Here is a 16,914-nt window from a genome sequence, read left to right on the forward strand (position 1 = left end):
CCAAATGAATGGAGAGTTGCTATAGTAGCCCCTGTATATAAAGGAAAGGGTGATAGGCATAAAGCTGAAAATTACAGGCCAGTCAGTTTGACATGCATTGTATGTAAGCTTTGGGAAAGCATTCTTTCTGATTATATAAGACATGTTTGCAAAATTAATAAATGGTTTGACAGAAGGCAGTTTGGGTTTAGGAAAGGTTATTCCACTGAAGCCCAACTTGTAGGATTCCAGCAAGATATAGCAGATATCCAGGATTCAGGAGGTCAATTGGACTGTATTGCGATTGACTTATCTAAGGCATTTGATAGGGTAGATCATGGGAGACTACTGGCAAAAATGAGTGCAATTGGACTTGACAAAAGAGTGACGGAATGGGTGGCTCTGTTTCTAGAAAATAGAACTCAGAGAATTAGAGTCCCTGTCCCTGTAAAAATTAAGAGAGGAATTCCTCAAGGCAGTATTATTGGACCTTTATGTTTTCTTATATATATCAATGATATGTGTAAAGAAGTGGAATCAGAGATAAGGCTTTTCGCAGATGATGTTATTCTGTACAGAGTAATAAATAAGTTACAAGATTGTGAGCAACTGCAAAATGACCTCAATAATGTTGTGAGATGGACAGTCGGCAATGGTATGATGATAAACGGGGATAAAGGTCAGGTTGTGAGTTTCACAAATAAGAAAAGTCCTCTCATTTTTAATTACTGCATTGATAGGGTGAAAGTTCCCTTTGGGGATTATTGTAAATACCTAGGTATAAATATAAGGAAAGATCTTCATTGGGGTAATCACATAAATATGATTATAAATAAAGGGTATAGATCTCTGCACATGGTTATGAGAGTATTTAGGGGTTGTAGTAAGGATGTAACGGAGAGAGCATATTTGTCTCAGGTGAGACCCCAACTTGAGTATGGTTCCAGTGTATGGAACCCTCACCAGGATTACTTGATTCAGGAACTGGAAAAAATCCAAAGAAAAGCAGCTCGATTTGTTCTGGGCGATTTCTGACAAAAAAGTAGCGTTACAAAAATGTTGCAAAGTTTCGGCTGGGAAGACTTGGGAGAAAGGAGACAAGCTGCTCGACTAAGTGGTATGTTCCGAGCTGTCAGTGGAGAGATGGCATGGGAGGACATCAGTAGATGAATAAGTTTGGATGGTGTCTTTAAAAGTAGGAAAGATCACAATCTATATATATAAAATAGGAGTTTTGTCTGTACATTGCTCAGAATTTGAAAATAATGGTATTTCTGTATCGGTCATGTCCACAGTAGTAAGGAAATGCATTTTTTACTTTTCCGTAATGTCTGTCTGTCTGTCTGTCTGTCTGTCTGTCTGTCTGTCTGTCTGTCTGTCTGTCTGTCTGTCTGTCTGTCTGTATGTATGTATGTATGTATGTATGTATGTATGTATGTATGTACACGCATCACGAGAAAACGGCTCAAGAGAATTTAATGAAAATCTGAATGTGAAGTCGAGTGATGAACCACTACAATCTAGGCTATAAATTATTTTATTCACGCTGAGTGAAATGGTAGTTTAGGGGAAGGCCTGAAATTTAATTCTCAAATATTTATGTTATTAGTGGTCGTGTCTTAATGAAAATTGGTATGCAAAGTCAGGGTAATAGATCAATATAATCTAGGCCATAAATAATTGTATTCACGCTGAGTGAAATGGCAGTTGAGGGGAATGCTAAAAATTTAATTTTCGAATATTTATATTATTAGTGGTCGTATCTTAATGGAAATCGGTAGACAAAGATGGGAAATAAGTCACTACAATATAGGCTATAGATAATTGTATTCACGCTGAGAAAATGGTAGTTTAAGGAAGGCCTAAAATTTAATTCTCAAATATTTATTATATTAGTGGTCGTATCTTCACGAAAATTGGTATGCAAAGTCAGGGAATAAGTCGCTATAATCAAGGCTATCAATAATTTTATTCACACTGAGTGAAATGGTAGTTTAGGGGAAGGCCTGAAATGTAATTTATAGGCCTATAAATAAAATAAGAGTTTTGTCTGTACATTGCTCAGAATTTGAAAAGAATGGTATTTCTGTATCGGTCATGTCCACATTAACAAGGAAATGCATTTTTTACTTTTCTGTAATTTCTGTCTGTCTGTCTATCTGTCTGTATGTATGTACACGCATCACGAGAAAACGGCTGAAGAGAATGTAATGAAAATTGGTATGTAAAGTCGGGTGATGAACCGCTACAATCGAGGCTATAAATTATTTTATTCATGCTGAGTGAAATGGTAGTTTAGGGGAAAGCCTGAAATATAATTCTCAAATAAGTTATTTATGTTATTAGTGGTCGTATCGATAAATACTACATAACTAACATAATGTCGTAAGTTAGTAGTAGTTATGTAAGAAATTATTAAATTTCCAATCACTTATGTCTTATACATTGTTACCGTACCGCGTATTATCACAGAGATATTCATGAATTTGTGTTTTTGTTACCAAGTCCATATCAGTGCCGAGTCACAAGAAAATGGGTAAACAGAATTTAGTGAAAATAGGTATGTAGAGTCTGAGAATAAGGAACTACAGTCTATGATATAAATAATTTTGTAAGACACCCTAATATCACAGAGTCAAAAGAAAACTAATGTCAAGGTCTGCAATATAGAAAGCTCATAAACTTTATCAGCAATAACATTACATTGAAAATTGTTTGTTGTGACGTGCTTTTTGTCTTCTGTTTCCACTCATCCCCAATAGACAGGATTACTGCAGCGTACCAAGGTTTTTTAAAATTTGCTTTACGTCGCACCGACACAGGTAGGTCTTATGGAGACGATGGGATAGGAAAGGAATAGGGGCGTGAAGGAAGCGGCCTAGGCTTCAATTAAGGTACAGCCTGGTGTGACTGGTGTGAAAATAGGAAACCACGGAATACCATCTTCAGGGATGCCGGCAGTGGGGTTCGAATCCACTGTCTCCGGGATGTAAGCTCACAGCTGCGTACCTCTAACCACATGGCCAACTCGCCTGGTCGTACCGAGTGTAATAGCCTGCCTGTATATTGGCGGGAAGTAGCTGGGAGTTAGATAAATTTCTTCTTTAGCATGTCATTCCTCTGGTTCATACATTTTCTGATATTACTCGTACGTAACACTCTGGTTCATCATAGCATTCGAGCTATTCAATCCCTACTCTGAGGCACTGATTGGAATGAATAGTGTGCATATTTAACAGAATAATGACAGAGGAGTGTTCACGGCAGTCTGCGACCTGGTTATTTCAGCTCTGGAACTTTGGACTGTTAGATTGGCACCGTAGTACTGTTCGTTGAAAGTAAGAAAGTGTGCGGTTTTTCATTTGATCGAGTATTTCATATGATAACATTGCTTTCAATCGCTACATTCCTAGTGACGTTTTTGTAATGACCTATGTTGAATTCAGTTAGGAAAACCACCAAGTCAGTCTTTCTGAGAATCCCGTTGCAAAGCACGGGTACATCAGCTAGTATGAAGATAAAGTTGAAATTCAAGAGGACAAATTGGGGCAAATATTCATTTATAGGAAGGGGAGTTAGGGATTGTAATAACTTACCAAGGGAGATGTTCAATAAATTTCCAATTTCTTTGCAATCATTTAAGAAAATGCTAGGAAAACAACAGATAGGGAATCTGCCAGCTGGGCGACTGCCCTAAATGCAGATCAGTAGATTGATTGACTAGATAGATTTACAAACTGGACAGAAGTCAGGCCACTCCAAAATACCCAAGCCGAAACTGAAGCTCAAGCAATCTTCAACTTCTAGGCTTGGAGCTCCACACCAAATAGTGACATATCAGGGAATGCAATTTCAATCAAGTTTGTTCGTGCACTAGCCAAGATTTGTGGTTGTTGACTAACAAGAACAACTGCCTGTCATCCTCAATCAAATGGAAAAATAGAAAGGTTTCATCATACACTAAAGAGTTCAATACATGCCCATGCTGCAACAAAGTATACCCATGTACTTCCAGCTATCCTCACGGAACTTTGTTGTGTTTTTTGAGAAGAGGCTAACTTAACAGTCTCAAAAATGGTTTACGGCACAACCCTGAAGCAACATGGCAATTTCCTTGAGGCTCCTGACCTAAAGACAGATGCAGACTTGCCAACATTTGTCACTACTCTTAAGAAGCAGATGAATATCCTCAAACCAGTTAACTGCCATCACAAAAATCGAGTAATACAATTCATCCATAATGACCTCACGAGGAAATGTTCATTTACACTAGGAAATTGTTCAATGGGTGCTTTCGTATGCCTGGAGATGTTACTTTTCTGACAAGGTATACATTGTTGAAGAGTAGTATGTAAATATTAAAATGTAAATATTGCATTTTTTTAATGTAAGTGCCAACTGCCATAGCTGTGTTGAAACACTGGATCCCGTGAGATCTCCGAAGTTAAGCAACATTGGGCGTGGTCAAGATTTGGATGGGTTGCCACGCGCTGTTGGTGGGGGGTAAGGGAATGGAGGAGCGGAAAGAACTGGCCCCCTACGGTACATAAACTCCAGCTCAGGCACACCTCTGCGGGTTCGGACCTGCCTTCGGGCAGAATACACCCTTACCTTACCTTTATGTAAGTGAAGATAATTTTGTTATATTGTTGATCTCGATTCTTTTATGTAGCTATGCTTAAGGCCAAATAAATAATAGTATGAGAACTTTGTGTACTCTGTGGACTGTGCTACCAATATGTCTTTGATGTAAATAATAGAAGTGTAGCCTGTGTTTATGCTGACTCTTCATAAATAATAAGTATATATATCAAAAACTCTTACATATATACCCTTAACTAGAGTACTTTAAGTTTTTGATATTGCTGTGATCTTATTTTGTTACTGTATATCCCTTGTCCATCTTTCCATTACCCATGTCTGTTTCAGTTTCTTCTTTTCTTTCTCATGTTGATATTTCATTAACCTTGGAGAGGGCACGTCATGGTCTTTGTGACCGGGTTCAGAGATAAATGCTTTTAGTTCTTAATGTAGCGGGCCGCTAGCTTTTAACCTCTCAGTACCTTTCCTTGGACTTGACCACTATTAGTATGCATAAACAATTCACCACTCACGTTCTTCAGTCTCAGCCTGAGTGCATTGTTCGATGGACACGGTCTAAAACACCTGGCGCACCCCATGACGTATGTGTATTTATGAGTGAAATTTTACTTGATGTTTTCAGTTAATATAGCAAGAATGTGGCAGTTTTGTTTCATTTTTGTGCAAAATAGTGCCTTCGTATGTACTGAAGTCCAATACATCATGGATAGAAATAGGGAAAGAGAAACCAAGAAACGTTTAGGAGGGACCATTCACCAAATGTTAGGACTGCCTGGAAAAGACTAGCCCTCTCCAGCCCCACAACAACTAGAAGTACCTAGTTCTGCAACAGAAGAAAAGAACAGAAAAATCAAGAATAGATACCGTGTATGCCAACGACATATATGCAAAGAACACACATCAGTGACATGTGTTTGGTGCGGTACGGAAAGTCAAGAATCAAGCGATGATGCAGAATGGATGTCAATGGCTTACCATCCAATTTTTATACTGTTAAAATACCTTTCGACATTATTTACAAGTTGGTTCAAAATTATTTATGAGTTTTGAAACATTAAAAATATTTTTTGCTAATTTGTGCTAGTTTTTCCAGACCCGGTCTAAAACACCGCGTGCGCCTCCTCACGGGGTTATTTTTACATGCCCTCTCCTGGGTTAAAGCCAAACTCAGTGGCACAGTCTGTTTGCCGTGCTCCTTCGATTCTCAAGACAGAGGGTATGATCAAACTGACATCAGTGGCATTCAAGGGTGTTTAAACGGCAAAACTATAAGTCGTTGGCTTCCAGCATGTTAAGGAACTACCACAAAACAAAATTCTGACATCCTGGTATTTCTTAAAGTCTCCATCAGTTGAAGAAATGTTAAAAAAAATAACATTCTTCTTCTTCTTCTTCTTCTTCTTCTTCTTATTATTATTATTATTATTATTATTATTATTATTATTATTATTATTATTATTATTATTATTATTATTATGACAATCTTTAAATTTTATATCTTGCTAGTCCTTAATTTGGCATTTAGAATCTAGTTGTGGGTTCATTTAAAGATTACTCACCAATGGCTAGCGGAGACTGAAATGATGCTGAAGTGGACATGCTACCAAGGAAAGAAGCTACCAGAAATAACCAGTAGATGTTTGCTGTGAAGACTGATATACACCTTCCAAAGACAAGCATGAACAGGGTCAGGAAGAAGACAGGTCGTCGGCCAATCCTGCAATAATAAATTGTCATTATTTATATGAAAAGTCTGTATTCTTAATAACCATAAAGTTAAAGAGAGCTAAATGGTGGCATGAGTATAGAATACAAATACATGACACCTATTTGATTGATTTAAAGAAAAAAAACAAGCTTGTAGTTTATGTGATTGTAGATATCAGGATCATAGCCATGGGACATTTGTTTTATGTGGAATCCAAACTATTTGAATGTGACTTCATTTCAAAAATCCCACATGCATTAGCAGGGATTTGAATTATGCCATAATGCATAATGCAAACTAGTTAAGGACATTTCCTAAAATGCCTACTTGTTTCTGTAACTGCTAAACATGTAAAGTTAAAATTCCATTTTAGGCCAAATTGATGAATAAAAGGCATCTGTTAGAAAATATAAATACCTGTTTTGACCGTTAATGCCCATTTTGTGATAAATACATGTGAAACACCTTTTCATCATCATCATCATCAGTTTTTCACTCCAGTTGCCCGGGTGTGGTTTACGAGCACTCTCCACTTCTGTCTGTCCATGTACCACTCTTCTCTCAAGACGACATCCCAGCTGACTCCTCTTGTTCCTATGTCCTCTTTCACTTGGTCCAGCCATCTCTTCCTAGGTCTTCCTACCGGTCGTTTTCTGGCCACGACAGTGTGTAGCCATTGTTTTGCTGTCCTTCCATCGTCCAATCGTTTGACATGGCCAAACCATTTCAAACGGGCCCTTGTCACTTTTTCATTCAGGGATGGGTACACACCAGCTTCCTCCCTTATTCTTTCATTCCTTACCCTGTCCCTTTTTGTCTTCTGTACCATAGTACGTAGGAACTTTATTTGTATGGCTTGTAGTTAGCTGTCCACTTGTTGGGTTGTTGTGCAGGTTTCTAGGCCATATGTTAGTATGGGGGTGAAGTATGATTGGAATAGAATCTGCTTTGATCTTAAGGGAACTTGTTCGTTCCAGAGAAGGTTCCGAACTTGATGGTAAAACTGAGCTGATTTTTGAATGCGGTTGTTAATCTCATGCTGTATTCTGTTATCACTTGAAATGATGCACCCAAGATATTTATATTGGTCTACTGTTTCCAGCTGTGTACCTTCCAGCATTATTTTTCCTCTCTTCTTCTGACTGTTGACAGACATAGTAACAGTTTTTGATTTATTTATTGTTAATCCGTGTGCTTTCAAATGTTCATTCCAGGTGTTCAGCCTCTCTTGGACTTCCTTCTCTGTATTTCCCCAGATTACCACATCATCTGCAAATGCAAATGCATTGATGTCCATATTGTTCTTCTGCTTAATTTCTTTCATGACTTCATCCATGACAGTGATAAAAAGTAAGGGTTGCACTTGTTGCACTCCTTTAGTGGTTTGGAACCAATCAGAATTACCGTTTCCTATCTGTACGCAACTGCAGCAGTCTTCGTAAAGCATTTTAACTTTCTGGATAAGACCTTTGGGTACATTTTTCTTTCTTAAGCATTCCCATATAGTCTTCCTTGGAACACTATCAAATGCTTTTTCGAGATCCATAAACACTAGTGTTAAGTCTTTGCCCTTCTCCCAATGCTTTTCTAACAGTATTCTAAGTGCAAATATGAGATCGGTAGTTGATCAGTGTTCTCTGAATCCATATTGTTCTTCCTGTAGTTGTGGTTCTATTATTTTCCTTAGCCTTTTTTCAAGTATTTTCTCAAATATTTTCAAACCATGAGACAATAAAGTGATCCCTCTATAATTGCTACATTTCTTCTGGCTTCCTTTTTTGAAGAGAGGTATTATTATTCCCTTTTTCCAATCATCTGGGACTTTCTTATCCTTCCATATTGCATTAATTACTCTATGAAGCCACTGTATTCCTATTGCACCAGTTGCTTTGATCATATCTGCACTGACTTCATCAAATCCTGTTGATCTTTCTTTGGGCATACTATTAAGGGCAGTCTCTACTTCCTTCCATATATCTCACTCACTAACTGCTACCTATTTATAAGTTTCTCACAGCAGGACTCCAGTACCTGAAGGAGGCTATAATCCCGAGACAGGCTTTTCAAGTCCAGTCACCCTACACCACAAATGCATGCAGACAGCTAGGGCTGTTGGCCACACAACACATGATGACTGTTCCTTGGTATGACTCCAGTAACTTACATAGTCACATACAGTGAACAACTAAACAACAACTGTTCAAAGTGCTAAACAGCAGGACAGTATTCCTCACAAAATGACCATTAACAGTGTTCCAATTACACTCACAATAACTGCACAAGTCGGTGACTCTCTGACGGTTTTCAGTCCACAAAAGTACACACACAGTACTCTAGGCAGTACTCTCACAGTAATCCGTTCCATACCCTGTGATATGCTGACTCCAATGGGACATAGACGGCAGCCAACAGCCATCCCAGCCCAGCCATTCGCTCGACACTCCAGTGCAACAACAACTCCTTGTTTACACTCCGGTGGGACACTATCGACATCCAACACCACTGTTGCCCTTAGTCCAGACACCAAACACCAAGTCCAACTCTGACTCCAACACTGACCAACTGTGTACCAGAATATTCATTATGTGGCTAGAGATGGATCGTTCTCGCTGTACCTTCCAGAAACACATGGGGAATCCAGACAAAGAGAACAATACACTAAAAGGCCAGCCATGCCCTTCAGGCTGGCTGGGAGCTCCCCATAAATTTACACCAGAAAACTTTGGAAAATATATTAGTAGCCAACACTAATGTAACTGTAGGATAAGATATTTAAGTAGTTTCAGTAAAGTTTCTTTCTGTCATCACAGAAATGAGGTCAATAACAAACTGCACTTCCATATACAGTAAAACTCCTTTTTAAAATTGTTCAGGGCAGAATTTAAATGACTATAGCAGTAATAACTAAAGCTAATGTATGACATTTCTTAGAGGGAGGTAAATTTACTGCCTGCCATGGTGGAATAAAAGTAGTGGCCATGGAAACGAAGGTGGGGCAACTGCAGTTGCCATGGAGATAAAACTTGTGGGCAGCTCGTCTTGCTGGGAGTTGCCAGACCTCTCACTTCACTTGTGAGTTAGATCTTGTCACAAGCAGTTCAGTGTGAGTGGCATTCTATTTCTGTTTTGTGACCGTTAGTAAGTTTGTAATTGTATTTTAAATACTATTTACATACGTACATACAATCATTGTATTTTAATTTATATTTTGAGTACGATGAAACACGCCAAGTATTCTACTGCTGGGTGGTGTGGAAATGAGTACACATGATTTATGACCTACCCGTCCTCCCTGCGCACCCTTTTTCCCTTGAACTCACTTTTGCTTATTTGTTTTACATCCTATACTTATGCCAATAAGGTGTACAGAGACAAAGTATAGGACAAAGGGCATGTTGAAGGATTTGTCAGGCTATAGGTACCACCCCTGTTAAAGAATAATAATGTTATTGATTTTACGTTCTGTAGCATGGACTGAGCCAGGATCGAACCTGCTAAGTTGGGGTCAGAAGGCCAGCACTCTACTGTCTGAGCTTATCAGGCCAGTCCTTGTTAAAAATAATGCAATATGAGACCAAGTCAGTCACAGTCACAGCAAAATTTGTCCCATTTGAGATCACCCCCATTACAGTGGAAAACAAGAATGTGAAGAAAGACCAGTTCATGTCTCATTTGTGATCATTGTAAAATTATCAGCAGCCTGTCAGGGTTTTCCAACTTCAATGAAGCAAGGGGACTGCTAATTTCATTCACCATAACACATTTCGTCTTCATTAGCTCCTCAACTGAGGTTGGTGCCAGGAAGGGCATCTGGCCGTAGAAACATGCTATATAAATTAATCTCATCTCATCCCGACCTGGTATCAAGAAATGATAAACGATTCGTAAGAATCCCAGTTACTTGAGGGATGTCTTCCTGTACCATTCGTTCAGTAAGAAATGCCCTCACAGCAACTTGACTGTTTGTATGTCACTGATAAGAACCTGACTGTTTGTATAAGAGTGATCGCAAATGGGACAACACCACCTGGCCAGGCTGTCGTACGCCAACTTTAGTTGTCTAGTAAGAATAGTTAATACACAGTCTGGCTCCTTGACTGAATGATTGCATCAAGATGTCCAGTTCAAAGGACCCCAGGTTCAGTTCCTGGTTGGGTTGGAAATTTTAACTGCATCTGGTTAATTCTGCTGACTGTGGGAGTGAGTATTTGTCACAACACATTCACCTTCAGGTATACACTACCAACCACCATAGAAACATTGAATGCATCACTTCACATAGAGTTGGTGTTAGGAAGGGCATCCAGCCATAAAATAGAGCAGAGTGAGTACTTGTGTGCATCACAGTTCACACCTACAGCCTTACCAAGGAAAAGCATAAGAAGACAATCCAATTTTAAACAATTTCAAAATTTTGCTATTGCTTACTTTTAGTGTCTATTTTAACCTTTTAATGTCTACTTAGGCTGTCTAAAACAGGATTTTCAATTCTTAAATCTCTTCAGCTTGGCTACCATGACCCTACCTCTCCTTTTCAGTTTTATCATCCATTTTATTTTGTCTACATCTAAAGTCAACATTACACCTCATGGATGCTGGTCATTTCTAAATTGTGCAAGGATTTCTACTAATTCATCCAGAAATGGTCATTCGAAGGGGCAGGTTAAGATATCCCACCTGCCATTTTGGCAGTTTAAACTGCATTAGAAGATGCCAATCTGTGAAAAGGTATAGATGAATGTCAACTATCAAACTTAAACAATAGGATGCAAACCTGATCATGGAACTTCAGTCCATAATGTATTGATGGACCTCTTCATGCCATCCCTAGATAGCAACAGATGGTGCTTGTGAAAAAGAGAAAGAAATCATGATTGCAGATTTAACTTTCTCACTTCAAAGAAAGATCTTAGTAATTTTTACCTATAATGAGCATCGTAGAATTCTTTCCAGTTACATAGTTTAAAGTCATGGTTTTCATACCATTTTGTCGATGGTTGTGACAACAAGCACTTGGATCCACATTGGATCCACATTTCATGGGCTCAATAGTACAGACTGAAGGAGGCAGTTCCTTGCTGTGAGACTAGATTTAGTTTAATAAAACAGTCAGTGTTTTATTCATGACAACAGTAGTGTCAGAAATTGGAAATGACCCCATCTGCAAGACATCATTTTAAGGTTCGACCACCATCAGGAACATTCCAGAATATCTGTGTATAGTTTCCCCTCATGGAAATTTACTGCATGCCAACTGAGACCAGAAGACACATGATAGATGTTGATTCCCATAGGGAATCTGAAATATTTGTTCCGAATGAGTAAATTTATAATACCAATATAAATGGTCCGTTATTGGACACCATAAATCCTCCAGCTAACTCATCTGATGGCCAAGCGGGCATCAATTTTTGATAATGAGACAAAGTCTCTCATAGTGCATTGGCACTGCCAATGGCTACAATTAGCCTGCGCAGTGGCCTCCACGGTGTGCACTAGCCAGTGTCTTGGTAGGTGTGCTAGGTGCCAACTGATGAGCCCAGCCTAGCACACGAGGGCGAAACGCTGGCAACCAGGGATGAGTTAGCTGGAGGATTTATGGTGTCCAATAACGGACCATTTATATTGGTATTATAGTGGTAGTACGTGCAAGTAAAGGCCATTCATGGTGTTCCCTACATGATGGTACTATTTACAAGTAGTCTCATGGTTCTAATTTGATCATCCCATGGTCACCCCTTTTAATCACCTCTTACGACAGGCAGGGGATACCGTGGGTGTAATCTTCGTTTGCGACCCTCACCTACAGGGGGTTGTGTGTTTGGTCCGTGAGAGGTATTTTATTTCCCTCAAGTCCGCCGACAAACCTGGGACGTGCCACGTGGGAGTATCACCTCTCCTCCTGCTAAGCCAGCGTAGTAGGTTCATGGAAACAGCTGGGTAGGCTTATTTTCATAGAGGAATATGTGACCCAGATACCCAATAGGCCCTTTGCCTTGTCTGCCACAAGACCTTCAGAGATGCTCTTGGCCACGCACTGGAATTCAAAATCACTAAGCAGGCATCAAGTATACAGACTAAGGTGCTTTTCTTGGAGGTGGAAAAAACTCTGTGGCCAAGGAATGTAAGTCCCTGACTAACTTCCTTGAAAGCTGTAGGAAGGTTATATCAAGTCAAGTGGAATCCAGTGAATGAGACAACGGAACAATATTTGAGTTAGCGGGTGCCCTGAGAATCTGCCACCAGCTGGAATTATGGTAACAGGAGTCACATAAGCTGGAATTACGAAGACTATTGAAGACAAGAGCCTCCAGTTGCTGATCAGGAAACAAACTGGTCAGATACGAGATGTCAATAAGCTATCTTACAGGGTGAAGGTTGACTCAGAACAGTCATCAAACCCCAGCAGCCTGGCCTGTATAACGAGGCTATGATCCAACGGTAGCAGTCTGATGGTAGATGGAGTCATCGATGGTAGTGCAGAGCATGTTGATTAACACCAGAGCAATGATGACCACCATCAAGCCAACATTTGCGCAGCAGTGGAGAATACAGCCCTTACAGTTGAGCCTTAGCCTGGCAGCTACCACAGAAGAGACAACATCTGTCCACTGTGAGACAGGGATGGAATTCCTCATGGGGGTGGAGGACAGTAAAGCACCAGGTTCATTTGGTAGACATCGTGGACAAGATAATCATTGGACTTGACTTCCTCAATGAGCATAAAATCATCCTGGACATGAGTTCCAAAACATTTCAGTATGGGGATGAATAAATTGCTGTGCAATCAGTGAGAGAAGGCATTGCTTTGCAAAAGGTGAAGCTGGTAAACGACCTGACCATCCCAGGTAGGACTGATGAGGATGCTGCTGTGGATGTGGGTGGATTTGCTGGGGTTTGATGTCTATTGTAAGGCTGAGTATCAAAACATTAAAGCGAAGAGATTACTGATTGCCAGGACTCTGATCAACACCTCTCAACAGCCTTATATTCAACTGTCTAACTTGAACAATTATGACAACGCCGTCTACCAAGGTACAGCACTCGGTTTTTCAAGCCTGTTATATGGATTGCCCTCTGCAAATTGGATTGCCCACTGTAACCAAAGATACGAGTAAGAACAGGGCAGAACATCCTAGGAGCTCTGCAATAAGTGTATGCAGGATTCAGGGACAACTTAGAATGCAAGCTGTGAGAAAAGCTACATAAACTACTGCTGGAGTTTCAGGACATCTTATCCTTGCCAGGGAAGATTTTGACAGGACGAAACTCATCCAACATTGGATTGATGTGGGTGACAGTGCACTGGTCAAGGCTGCGTTCTTCTCTCGCAAAGCAGGATGAAGTAAACCAGATGCTTAAAGAAATTAAGGTGCATCAAGTAATAGAACTCTTAGAAAGCCTTTGTAGCTTTCCAGAAGAGTATCATCACTACTTCTTTATCAAAAGAAGAAGAATGATGTCTCCACCTGTTCCTGTATCAACTAGAAGATAGTGAATGACATTAAGAAGAAAAACAGCTACCCACAAACCTGGATTGACATCACTCTGGATATGATATTAGGGTTGAAAGGGTTCTCTATGCTGGTCTGAAGAGTAGTTACTGATAAGTGGAGATTCATCCTCAAGACATGATCTTCAGCAGTTCAAGATCATGCCATTTGGGTTGTGCAATGCCCCAACTGAAGGAGTCTGTGCTGAGAGGACTACACTGGAAGACATGTTTAATTTATTTGGATTATATAATTGGTCTCAGAAAGACCTTGGAGGAGAATCTCAAGAACTTGAAAAACTGAAAGCAGCCTACCGGAAGTTGAGCCCTAAGGAATATCAGCTCTTCAAGAAGGATAAAGTGATAAAGTAGTTACCTAATAATTGTAGAAATTTACCAAATTCTGTGTGTGTGTGTGTGATACATTTAACTCCACAAATAATTGTGTTTAGTGTTTGTTTTTTAATCTGCGATTAGTGGTATTTATTTACAGTTTCCTCACTGAGTAGTTCCATAGGCATTCGCTAGATTACAACCTGTAATTTAGGACTGTGTGAAAGAAGAAATATCTCTTTCTTTTTAATAGCATTATTAAAATATCAATAGGTTTGTTGATAAAATACTTACAAAGACGGAATATTGAAAAGAGTCGTAACTTCGGCAGCGGTTATAGCCTATTAGTGCAGGCATTTGACAGGGTATTTCAAAAAGCAGTTCAACGGTCCCACCTATCACGAAGGTAATAACTTCTTTAACTAACGCAATACTGTTGTAAATTTTGTTTAAAGAAAGGATTTCAACAGAATATACAGTATTTCACTAGCGAAATAGTTAACAGTCGTAATTGTTATTGATTATTGTCGCTCTTCGTATTCAAATATTGGCATTGTTGGCTACAGTCGCGAACAAAGGGTGTAGTTTATCAAGAAAATATAAATAAAAATAGCTGATTCTTGTATTCCGATTATTTGTTATCTGAGTAGGCAGTTAAAGTATCCGTAATTTATATTTCACACCCTCGACATTACAGTATTTATGAGCGGTTAGCTAATAATCAAGTTCCTACATTCTAATAATTGCAATTCAACTCCCTGGCGTAGTTCAGACAGAAATACTTTTGAGAAATTATTGTACACAACCTCATATTTTTCAGCATTTAAGGACACTTTTATTCTCCGTCCCGTGGAGTAGAGAAAATAATAGTAATTCATCATCCGTAAAGATCACATAACCACATTTCAGTTGAGAATTGTAGTGTAGATACGGTAGGCCTACCTATATTAGATAGTATCTTGCCTGTTATATTCGTGTGTATTTGTGTGCAAATGGCAGGTTTCATTTCTATTACAGCATAGTAGGACAAAGTAGTACTAATATTAATCTGTCTACGTGTTTAACTTTGTTGGTACCGTAATGGTAATCTCTGAGTACCTACCGTACCGGTAGTACTTGCGAATATCTCATTTGGCCTAATAGGAATTTTCATTTCTATCTGTGCTTAGTGATACGCTAGGATACGTCTGAACGTAGTTTAAACATTATTTTAGTGTAGTATAGAAACTTATTAAAGTGCCTATTCTATAATTTTGAGTAGTTTTGCGAATTTCGAACTTTAATGGGTAATTTTCTTTTCTGTTTGTGCTTGGTAATAAATAACCTGTTGTGATTAGAATACGTCTGAACGTAGTTTAAAATTATTGTAGTGTATTGTAGTATCTGTACTTAGCCTGAAATTACTTTAAAATTATTGCACCGGGCGAGTTGGCCGTGCGTGTAGAGGCGCGCGGCTGTGAGCTTGCATCCGGGAGATAGTAGGTTCGAATCCCACTATCGGCAGCCCTGAAGATGGTTTTCCGTGGTTTCCCATTTTCACACCAGGCAAATGCTGAGGCTGTACCTTAATTAAGGCCACGGCCGCTTCCTTCCAACTCCAAGGCCTTTCCTATCCCATCGTCGCCATAAGACCTATCTGTGTCGGTGCGACGTAAAGCCCCTAGCAAAAAAAAAAAAATTATTGCAGTGTATTATAGTACCGGTACCGTGTGTTTATTCTATTACCGTACTGTGAAATATTTGTGTATTACAGTGCCGTTTGTGTGGTATCTGTAGTAACTCTCTTACTAGAATTCTGTTGTTGTGATAAGGGTAGACTTAACTGCAGTTTTAAGAATTGTGTAATTCTCGTGTATTATTCTCTGTTTCTAGTAATTAACAGCAATTTTCATCCTGTTAGCGTGTTGTAGGAATAAACAATTGTACAGTTAAGTAGTATTGCAGTATAGAAACCTAGTAGCCTATATTAATTAACTGTCGTGTGATCTTTGTGAACTAACCTAGACAATATTTCTTTCCTTTCATTTTTATTTTGTACAGAATAAGTTATCTTATTTTTCTTTTTCTTTTCATTATTTACTAAAGAATGGCTAAGGACTGCGAGTGTAGGAACTGTGTGTGTGACCAGGCACAAAGGAGTATGAGGGAAGAGTTGGAGAACTTGAGGGAGATAATCAGGATTCTCTTAGAGGACAGGAAGGAATGTAGGCCTCCCTCAAACAATGTATAGGATACAGTAGGAGTAATAGAGGGATGGGAAGGAAAGGGGGAAGTTGTAGAAAACAGGTGGTCTAATGTTTTAAGGGGAGGGAGATTGCAGGCTAAGTGCTCCATTCAGGATCGGAATTCAGGACAGGTGTCTGTGAGAAATTGATACGAGTCACTGCAGGTAGAACAACAGAGGGAAGATGAGGAACAGGGCACTGTTGCTGATATGTGTGGAAGTAGGAGAAAGGGAAGAGGTAGGAAAGGGAAATGTGGAGTAGTGGATAGGAAAAGACAGGTGGAACAGGGCCATGGGATGTACAAAAGGGAGGAGGAAGTAGCTTCTGCAGCTGTTAGGAAAGATAGGACTGACCAGGAGGGGAGGGGATCAAATGAGGTGGGTAGGGTTAAGGCTCTGGTCATGGGGGATTCCATCGTTAGACATGTCGGGAAATTGTGTGGAGGAAAGGGTACCAGGGTAGAGTGTTATCCAGGAATTAGGTTAAGGCAGATGTTGAGGAAAGTAGGAGAGAAGGTGGAGGGAAAGGAGAGGGTGGTAGTGTTTCACGTTGGTACTAGAGTAGAACGCAGACCG

At 39.5% G+C, this 16,914-nt stretch overlaps 1 protein-coding gene across 2 annotated transcripts in view; it reads right to left on the reverse strand.

The window, feature by feature from the left end:
* The window catches only part of LOC136886536 (organic cation/carnitine transporter 2), a 157,231-nt gene that overhangs the window by 52,197 nt on the left and 88,120 nt on the right, over nucleotides 1-16,914 (reverse strand). For both annotated transcript variants that reach the window (XM_067159350.2, XM_067159357.2), the window contains one exon: nucleotides 6,141-6,298. In XM_067159350.2, coding sequence (XP_067015451.2) covers nucleotides 6,141-6,298 — 158 coding nt within the window. The remainder of the gene's footprint in view (nucleotides 1-6,140; nucleotides 6,299-16,914) is intronic.

This window comes from Anabrus simplex, chromosome 1, assembly GCF_040414725.1.
Source record: "Anabrus simplex isolate iqAnaSimp1 chromosome 1, ASM4041472v1, whole genome shotgun sequence".
NCBI lineage: Eukaryota > Metazoa > Arthropoda > Insecta > Orthoptera > Tettigoniidae > Anabrus > Anabrus simplex.